Raw genomic sequence first — 10251 nt, 5'->3', positions numbered from 1 at the left:
TTACACACAGTAACAAACAAAAGGCTTAGCAGTAGTCCCTCACATGCTGTGCTTTCAGCAGGGTGAATGTATATGTGTTCAATGATGAGAACACCTTGCTTAGAATAATTTAAAGAATGTCTCAAAATGTCGATAAACATAAAGCATGAGTGAAACATAATTTCTCCTTCTCTCTTTCTCTTTGAACCTAATGTTGGCGGGGTCTTAAACCTAATATCTGTGTGACCTGTTATATGGTTTGCCCTCTTCCTGGCCATACACGTGCATTGCAGCTGACGGAAAAGGTAACTATACATTTTTTTAGGTTTAAGATTCATGTATTTTGGCCTATAATTGATATACAAATAAATTTTTTCTAAATCCAGGGGGAGGAGGTTGCTGATCCATAAAAGGGAAATAACTCTTTGTAACTGTAACACACACATTAGTGTGTGCCTTCGTGTATATATATATATATATATGAAGGCACACGCTATATATATATATATATATATATATATATATATATATATATATATACACATATATATATGTGTGTGTGTGCATTTATACTATGTGTATATATGTTAGCATGTAATGTAAGTATATACCTATATATACATATATGTGCATATATATTATATTTATAAACATAAATAAGAAATAGACTTTTGTGAGCTTTGTTCCTCACTCCCAAAACTCAATAGGAGCTATATTGTAGGTGACACTTGTACTTTTGGCAACATCACTATTTCTGAGACAGATTAAAATAAGCAATGAGTGTCTGATGGTTTGTTTTTTGCTTTTTTTTTTCAGTACTGAGGACTAAATCTAGGGGTACTCTATCACTGAACTACACACCTTGCCCCTTTTATTTTATTGCTGAGACAGGGTCTCCCTAAGTTGCTGAGGCTATTCTTGAACTTGAGATCCTCTAGCCTCAACCTCCCTAGTAACTGGATCTGTTCTTGTTACAAATCTGAGTGGGAGGGTTTCTGTAGTTTGAAAATATTCTGCAGGTGACTCTTATTGTCCCTTTTGCCCAAACAAGAGCCATCAAAACCAGAGATTCCCTTGGGTTAGCTCAATAGTGCTTTCCTAGGCTGGGGATGTGGCTCAAGTGGTAGTGAGCCTGCCTGGCATGTGTGGGGCACTGGGTTCAATCCTCAACATCACGTAAAAAATAAAATAAAGATATTGTGTCCACCTAAAACTAAAAAAAATATATATATATATTTTTAAAAAAATAGTGCTTGCCTAGCATGTGATAGGCCTTGGGTCAATACCCAGTACTGGGGAGGAAAAACCCTGAAATTCTCAACCCTGACTACACATTAGACACCTGGGGAACTAATGAGAACATTCTGGATGCCAGGTCTTAGCCCATGTTGATTGAATCAGAATCCACAATGACAGGTTGGGAGCTGGTCTAAATGAACCATGCTGCCTTTCTACTTGTGTTTCATGCTTAAAATTTTTGAAAGCTCTTCCTCTTAATAATCTTATATGATTTCCAAATCAACTCTCTGAGGTAAATGGAGAGATAGAGGCAGATTGTTACTATCCCACTCGGTGGATGAAGAAATCTATGCTCAGAGATGTTCAACAACTTGTCCAAGCCAGAGTGGTGTGTAACAAATGATTTTGGTTATAACATAAGGATGGAACTTGAATTAGAACCAGTTTTTCCAACCCTTAGATTAGTGTACAGTGTGTTACAATACATCACTGGCTAAATGAGTTGGGGAAATGAGAGAGGAAAAACCATACAGTAGAGGTTTTATTTTAATTTATTTGCACATATAAATATCATCGGGTAAAAATAAATAATAGATTTTATAGAGAATGTAAGAAAATCATCTAGTATAGTTGTGGATATTAAAACCAAATACATCCCATTGTCTGGGGTGGTCATTTCTCTAACTTCTAAGCAGAAACATCATGAATGTTTTGTCCGCAGTGTGCATTAACAAAGGTATATAAGCTCACTTTAATTGTGTCAGAAGTACCTCTCTTACCTATTTCATTGTTTTCCTGCATAAATTGGAAATTTCTAGTCATCAGTTAAAAAAAATTTTTTTTCATTTTGACTTATCTTTAGGAGGAAGAAATTGTTGACTGGTGGAGTAAATTTTATGCTTCCTCAGGGGAACATGAAAAATGTGGACAGTATATCCAGAAAGGCTATTCCAAACTCAAGGTATGGACCTATGCTCTTGTGGGTGGAGGACTCAAGATCCATTAAAACTGGCCCCAGGCAGAGCTAAGAAGACTAAAGGGCCACCACGGCTGCTGATGGGGAGGGGCCAGGAATACCTCTGGCCTGCCAGAGAGCCCTCTCGCAACAGGTTTGGCTTTGCCAAGATTCCAGGGCTTGAGGATAGCTGTTGAGTTAGGGTTGCGTGACTGCCACTTTGGAGCCTGGGGGCATCTGGCAGAGGGTTGGAAATGGGTTGGTACCACACTAATTAGGGGAACAATTATCCATTTTTGACTCAGGGAGACCCAGAAGTCATGGTGCTCTTTGCAGAACGGCATTGGTTGTCAACATGCTTCATTCTGTTTCCTGAATGAGGATGGGTTTTGCTGGCTGAAAAGTTGATTCAGTTACATGTATCCAGCATAAAATCACAACCATGGGCACATGTGTCCAGGAGAAAAAAAACCTATTGAGCTAGGCAGGGCTGGCTCTCTCCGATCCGTCTGTTAACATTCTGAGTTTTCTAATTCTTCATTCAACTTCTCAGCCTCTAATGCACTCAAGTAGAAGCAAATGCTAAAGTAGCTTGAGCAATGTATAGGACGAAAAGACCTTTAATGAGAAATTGCAATCATTAAAATACTTTTCCCCATCAAAGTAGAAAAATCTAAATCTTTTTATGTTATTGTCATAATGGCTTATTGCAGCCTAAGAGTGTTAAAAAAAAAATCACTAATTTAGAAAAAGGATCCAACTGGGTTGGGACATCCATCTCACACTCCAGCTCCCTCCCTCCTTCCCTTCCTTTCTTCCTTCCTTCTTACCTTCTCTCCCTGTTTCTCATCTTTTCTCTTCTCCTTTTCTATATTTTTAAAAATCAAGATATAATTTGCATGCAATAAAGTCATTCATTCAACAAGTTTTGATTGTACACAGCCATGAAAACCACCGCCCAAAAAGACAAAGAACATTTCCATCACCATAGAACACTCCCTTGTACCCCTTTCCAGCCAACTCCCCGCAACCTTCGCTCTTTTTGGAGGCAACCGACCTGATTTCTATCACCAAAGATTGTTTTTGCTTGTTTTTATACTTTATACGAATGGAGTCACACAGTGTTCATCCTCTGTGTATCTGACTTCTTTTTTAAATATTTTTAAATTTTTTAGTTATAGATGGACACAATATCTTTATTTTGTTTATTTTTATGTGGTGCTGAGGTTTGAACCCAGTGCCTCACATGTGCGAGGCAAGCGCTCTGCCAGCGCTCTGCCAGCGCTCTGCCACTGAGCCACAACCCTGGGTGTCTGGCTTCTTTAGTCCCATGTGTTACTTTTGAGACTGACCATGTTGTTATCTCAGTAGTTTGTCCTTCTTATTGCCGAGTAGTATCCTTGCTGTAGATACACCACATCGTGGATGATTTGGACAGGTTTTCATTTCCTTTCGGTTAATACTTAGGAATGTAGTTTGGGGGATCCTACCATAGGTAAATATTTAACTCTATCAAAAACTGTCAGACATTTTCCAAAGGGGTTGTATCATTCTACACCCAAAGCAGAAGAGAGTTCGGGTTGCTCTACCCATATCCACGTGACCCTTTGGTACTGTGGGTCCTTTTGGTTTTAGGTTCTATCTGTATTGTAATAAGAAATGAAGAATCCCTTGATGGTTTTCAGATATATGATTGCGAACTGGAGGAAGTAGCAGACTTCGAGGGCCTCACTGACTTCTCAGATACTTTCAAGTTGTACCGAGGCAAATCAGAGGAGAATGAAGATCCTTCCGTGGTAGGAGAGTTTAAGGTGGGTGAAAAGCGTGCTTTCACTCTGGCTTACAACCCACCTTTATTTTCTTCATGAACCCAGAATAGAGGACACCCAACCTCTGGGCAGCATCATGTTCTCTGACCTCTGAAGGAAGAGAAACTGGTAACGAGGGAAAGGCACTGGGGAGAGCCAGGTTGGCCAAAGCCATGCTGACTGCCCCCTCCTTTCTGCCTGCTCTTGCCAGCCAGTTTTGAATCCTACCGATGCAAACCTTCCCAAGACTTGGTTCCTCCTCCCCATTCCACTGCTTTTCAGGCTTTTAGCAGGTCCATTATGACCATCTCCCACTTGACTGTCCTTTCTCCTGTGAGTCCATCCTCCCTGCAACCAAATCTGCTTCTGCATCTTGATGGCTTAAAGACATCACTTGGGTTTCCACAAGATCAAGTCTCAACTCCTTCCAAAGGCAGAGCTGGCCTTTCATAAGTGACATGTCTCCCCTCCACACCTCCCTCATTGCCCTACCCTCCCTGCTCAGAGAACCTCTCCCAAGCCCCAAACACACCTTGTGTCTCACAGCTCAGAGCCTTGGGACAGGCTCTTCTTCCTTCCCTGGATGCCTTCCTTCCCTCTTTGTGGTCTGACAAAGTCCTACTCTTGCTCTAAGCACCAGCTCAAATGTCATAGTCTTTGTCAACAGTTTCCTGATTGCCTCAGGCGCTGTGACTCACTCCTGCTCTGGGCTCCCAAAGGTCTGGGTTCCCTTCGCAGTGAAAGCACCTTTCACATTGTGTTGGGGTTTATGGCTGCCTCTCCCTCAACCACACTTGGCAAAGCCATGGCAGAGATGCTGCCTCTTCCTAATCCTTTGCCAATAGCAGACATGGCTGATGGATCAGGGGATTATACCCTACACACGATCTCAAATCCTTCTTACAGCCTCCCACCTAGCAGTCAAGAGGGCATGAGAATCAGGCAAAGCTAACAACCCTGTGCCATCTACACTCCTTGAGTTTTGGGTTCTCGACATCTAGCACATAGTAGGTGCTTCCTTTATGCCATTTGCCTTAATGAAGAGAGATGGAACTTAGGCCCTCATATTCCAATTCCAGCTTCAGTAATTTCCCCTGTACTTGAGCTGGTTTCAGTATAAGAGAGATGGCCTCTCCCACTGGCCTCTCCCACTGGCCTCTCCTGCTGGCCTGCTGGTGCGTTTACTCAAAAAGCATTTGTGTCCCTACTAGATGCATATCCCCAAGTTAGACCCATGATGGCCAGAACCTAATGTCCCCACCTTAAGTAGCTCCCAGTCTAGTGGAGGATGTAAACAACAGATAGAACATTTCATCATGGGGTCAGTGCGGTGACAGGCCTAGCATAAGGTTAGAGGTGAGCACAGGAGAGGCACACCCACCCCTGGGCAGTCCAGCAGGTGTCCTGGAAGAAGTGATCCTTTTAGCTGAGACCTGAAGGCTGAGCAGGAGACTCCTAGGAGTGTCCCTAGGTGTACAGGGGTAAGGGGAGAGAAGGGAAAACACCCTTTGTACTTCATTGAATTTTTTCCTCTCTCTATGTGTAGCTTTTCATTTCTTCTTGCCACCACCACCCCCACAACGACCAGAGTCACCTCCACCTGCTGCCCAGGTTATTGCTTGCTCTTCCTGCTCAGTCCTGCCCTCTCTTTCCCCCCTGTGATCCCTCAATGACTTGATAGTCATTTGACTTTCCCTACAAGAAATACGCAAAGAGCCATGGTTTTTTTTTTTTTTTCTTTCGCAAAGACAGCCCCTCCCTCGCCTAATCCCACCACCCTGGCAAGCTATCCCCCGAGTGTCCTGGGGAGCAGGGCACATCTCAGGAGCCCTCTACCCGGGTTGCCCAGGGCCCAGTGAGTCAAGCCTGTGTCTTTTTCCTAGGGCTCATTTCGAATCTACCCGCTGTCCGATGACCCCAGCGTGCCAGCCCCTCCCCGGCAGTTTCGGGAATTACCTGACAGTGTGGCTCAGGAATGCACGGTTCGGATTTACATTGTTCGGGGCTTAGAGCTCCAGCCCCAGGACAACAATGGCCTGGTAAGAGTTTGGGTGTGGGGCCTTCTCCTGTAGCAAGATAATTACAGTCATCAGCCACAATAATTGTCACGTTCTTTCTTTCTGGGCGTCTGTTATCTCACTAGGGGAAAGATACTCTATCAAAACAATGTATTCAGGAGTATTGTCCCCATGGGGATTTACCTAAGATTTGCAGGGGCTTAAGGCCCTCTGGTTCATCCTTCTCATTTTACAGATGTGACCTGGGACACATTTGCTCCAGTCACAGGGCCAGCAGGGGCAGAGTCAGGACCCCACCCCCACCCCACATGGCTGCTCTGCAGGCCCGCTGGCTGCCTGCCACCCAAAGGGGAACGTTGCTCAGGGCTCCTCCCAAGCTCATGGGTGCCACAGAGGCCACCCTGTCATCAGTTAGGAGAGGGTGTGGAAACAAGCTCAGTCTATCCCAGAAATTGACTTCCACTTGCACCCGATGTACATGACATGACATAACATCTCATCTGTCTTGTCCCCGCAGTGTGACCCTTACATAAAAATAACACTGGGTAAAAAAGTAATTGAAGACCGTGACCACTACATTCCCAACACTCTCAACCCAGTTTTTGGCAGGTAATGTACATTTTAAAACATTTTTTCTGTCATTCATTACTTTATGGAATATGCCCTGAGGATGTAATGTGTGCTTATCTCTGGGCTAGGCCCTAAAACTGTGGTGATGAATTCAGTATTCTAGTTGGGGAAGAAGTCAATAAATAGGTAAATGCACAAATGAAAGGATTTCATGAAATTGGAAAGTGCCTTGAGGAAAGTCAGTCTTCCCTGAGGAGAGATTTGCTTTGAGACCTTGGGAGGTGGAGGGACAGGGACCATGGAAGGCCCAGGAGCTGGATAATCTTGTGCATTCTGCACCAGAACAGGTGCAGAGCTTTAGCTGTAGTGAAATTCTAGTCTCTCTTCCGGAATCCAGTTTGAGCTCTCTGTTTTGGTCCCACCAATTCGATCCAGAGACTGTATTATTGATTCTGTCATCCAAATCGAGGAGGATGCAAAAAGTTATAGGGTTAAAGCGTCCTGCTCCATTTGTCTTCTGTTTCCAACATTTCTTGAAATAGCATTATTTTCTTCGTGGTTACAACCTAGGGCTTGTTTCTGAACTTTGCATTTATTTCATGGGAACCATCTCAAATGATCGATATGAAGTCATCTCTATGTAGGACCAACAGTTCTCAGCTACAAATGGCTCCACATTTAATAACAGCTGATATTGACTGAGCATACAGTGTGCAGGGCCCATGCAAAGCCACTCAACTAAAACATCTCAAAAGTCTCACACTCTGAGGTGCTGCTTTTACCCTGTTTCACAACAGAGGCAACTGAGGCTAGAGGGGATCCATGCATACCATACCCAGCTGCTAAGGGCAGAGGCAGAATTCAGGCCCAGGTCATATCACCCCAGCACCAGAGCTGCTTCATCACAGAACTCTGTTGCTGCCACCATCTGATTTTTAACCAGGTCAAACTTATTAATGGGGCAGGGCAGGTTCACAGCAGGTTAGCAGCCCAGCTTCACAGGTGAGGAAAGAGGTCCATCACAGGGCCCGGGTGTAGGTGGAATTCCTGACTCCAAGCCCCAGGCCTTTCCAGCACCCTTGGCAGTGCTTTACATTCGTGGCAAAGTCATCACTTGTAGAAAAATGTTCTTTGTTCAAATATTTGTGAAAACAGTGTTATTTGTACAGAACCTTGCTGAGTGGAAGACTACTCAGTCTTTGTCTTGTGTCCTATATTTGTTGGTTTGTGCCCTTATGCATTCTCTCTCTTTCTCTCTCCCATGCATATATGCATGCACACACTCACATGCGCACACACACACACATGCACATACACACTCACACACTCAAGAGTCTGCCACTCAAAGTCTCTCAGGTTCAACACACTCTTCTCACAGTCAGTAATACGCTGTGCTAAGACCACACACTCAGCCCCCAGGCATGCACAGGGGCGCGCGCGCGCACGCGCACACACACACACACCGCCCCAGGGCCACATGCTGGAGCCAGGGAGTGGAAGTAATCCTCTGGCATGGCAATGTGATCGTTTTCCTTTTCTTCCTCTGATCCAACCCCAAGGTCTAGACAGGAAAAGGCACGCAGGGCAGGAAGGAGGGCCGGGGAAGTGGGGAAAGCCAGCTTTAAAGAGAGAAAGGCGGCCCTGTCTGGTGGCTCGTCTCAGAGGAGCCAAACATAAGCTTAATTAAGTGGCAGGAAAAGTCTTGCTCAGAGTCACCCTGGGAGGAAGTGATGCTGTCAGGGTCTGTGGCCAATGGCTGTCTGGCGGTGCGCAGACTTCCCCTCATCCAGCAGGGTGGAGCCAAGGAGACACTGGCTTTGCAGTCCCTCAGGTGGCTCTGGTCCATGGCCTTGGACTTAGGAGGTAGCTTTCTTCTTAGCAGAGACTCTTGAGGACTCTAGACAGGAAATCAGGAAGGAGTAACCTTTCCTACATGCTCGGCCATCGTTCCCCATATTCCTCTCAAACCATGTCATTCTCCAGATTACGTTCAACAGAATATCAGTGTTTTTGGTAAGATATTGATTGATGTTCCAAGGGTTGGGGGAACTAATCCTTAGTCAAATCAAGACACCTGGGTTAAACATATAATAATTACAGGGTTTTTTTAGAGTCAATAGTCCAAAAATAAGTGGTTCTCAACCTTATTTGATCAAACAATTCTATTTTCTCAAAGGACACATATGACCTATTCTTTGGATTCCAGGATTGGAAATGTGATGCTATGGGGCATCAGTGGGTGTGACGCTTCCTTCCCCTTTCTCCTGTGGTTATCTGCCTCATGCAGGCCTCAGGGTAGCTACCACAGCCTAGAGAAGTCACTCAGATTTCCCTAGAAACCATTCTGGAAGTTTTTCCAAAGCCACATTCACATACACCCTTCTGCTTAGATGGATTAATATCCCTGACTCTTTAGGCAGGAACCAGTCCACACATCAACGTGCATGCCATACGGGGCAGGAAATACAGGGGTGGAGGGGCCTTGCACAGTCTTTCCTTCACAAAACTTATTGATCACCTTCTATGAACCTAGTAACTCCATGGACAGTGCAAATACAGAGGCCAAACCCTGCCCATTTGGAGCAGATGTGCACAAATTAGCATTCTCTGTATCATGTTGCTCACTTGCCACAAAAAGTACTGCTGGTTATTTCTGTATCTCAGAACTGTCTGCATTTTATAGAAAAAAATCTTGAAATTCCAGAACTTAAAGCAGAACCAGGGGGGCCTTGGAGAAGGAGGGAGCTTTCCTGGAACCTGTGTATCACACTGTATTGACGGAATTCCACTCACACACCTCCCCCACCTCTGTGCTCTTATAGGGTGGATTCCACTGTGTTCCATGGGGGAGGAATCTCTGTTGAAGAAGAGGAAGGAACAGAGTAGGGACACAGATAAAGGGCTGCAAGTCAGTGTTCTGGTGCTATACTCCTTTCCCTGCTGCGAGAGATGCTCAGGTGCCCTGGTAAACAGGAATGAGATAATAGTGAAGTTAATGATATTATGATACTTTATCATTATTAAGTAGGTTATAATCCTGCCAAATGCTTTCTAAACATTTTTTCACTTGACCCGTCTAACAATGTAGATGGTGTGTATTCTCACCATTTTACAGGAGAAAAAAATGAATGCAGAGAGATTAAGTAGGTGGCCTGGAGTCCCATAGCTAGCAAGCAGGAGTTGGGATTGGGAGATAGCCACTTCAGCTCATGCTTTTTTCCCGAGTGAGCATGTGTTATCTTATTTATTACTGTCACTTACTACCTGTCAAGTCTCCTCACCCATCCTAGTGGTCCTGGTCTGTTGTTCTCCAGCAGCCATAGTGGCTGCCTGGGAATTCTTTGCATGGAGCCCTGGTTCTGGTGAGTTGCCCGGATGGACTGTGGCGATTCTAACCCTACATTTCTTTATTTAGAATGTATGAACTGAATTGCTACTTACCTCAAGACAAAGACCTGAAAATTTCTGTCTATGATTATGACACCTTTACTCGTGATGAAAAAGTAGGAGAAACCATCATCGATCTGGAGAACCGCTTCCTGTCCCGGTTCGGGTCCCACTGTGGCATCCCTGAGCAGTACTGTGTGTAAGTGACTCCGCCCACACCAGCTTCTGTGGAGGCTTTGCCTCTCCACCTCGGTGCCTTTCTTCACTGGGCCACTGCCCCTTTCAGTAAGTGACA

General features: G+C 44.6%; 1 protein-coding gene across 5 annotated transcripts in view; it reads left to right on the top strand.

The window, feature by feature from the left end:
• Myof (myoferlin) overlaps nt 1–10251 on the top strand; it is a 148681-nt gene that overhangs the window by 120670 nt on the left and 17760 nt on the right. For all 5 annotated transcript variants that reach the window (XM_048801765.1, XM_048801763.1, XM_048801762.1 and 2 more), the window contains 6 exons: nt 273–284; nt 2081–2179; nt 3859–3984; nt 5865–6020; nt 6517–6608; nt 9985–10155. In XM_048801765.1, the coding sequence (XP_048657722.1) occupies nt 273–284; nt 2081–2179; nt 3859–3984; nt 5865–6020; nt 6517–6608; nt 9985–10155 (656 nt within the window). The remainder of the gene's footprint in view (nt 1–272; nt 285–2080; nt 2180–3858; nt 3985–5864; nt 6021–6516; nt 6609–9984; nt 10156–10251) is intronic.

Source organism: Marmota marmota, unplaced genomic scaffold (assembly GCF_001458135.2).
Source record: "Marmota marmota marmota unplaced genomic scaffold, marMar, whole genome shotgun sequence".
Classification (NCBI taxonomy): domain Eukaryota; kingdom Metazoa; phylum Chordata; class Mammalia; order Rodentia; family Sciuridae; genus Marmota; species Marmota marmota.
This window is presented reverse-complemented; position numbering and strand designations above follow the sequence as displayed.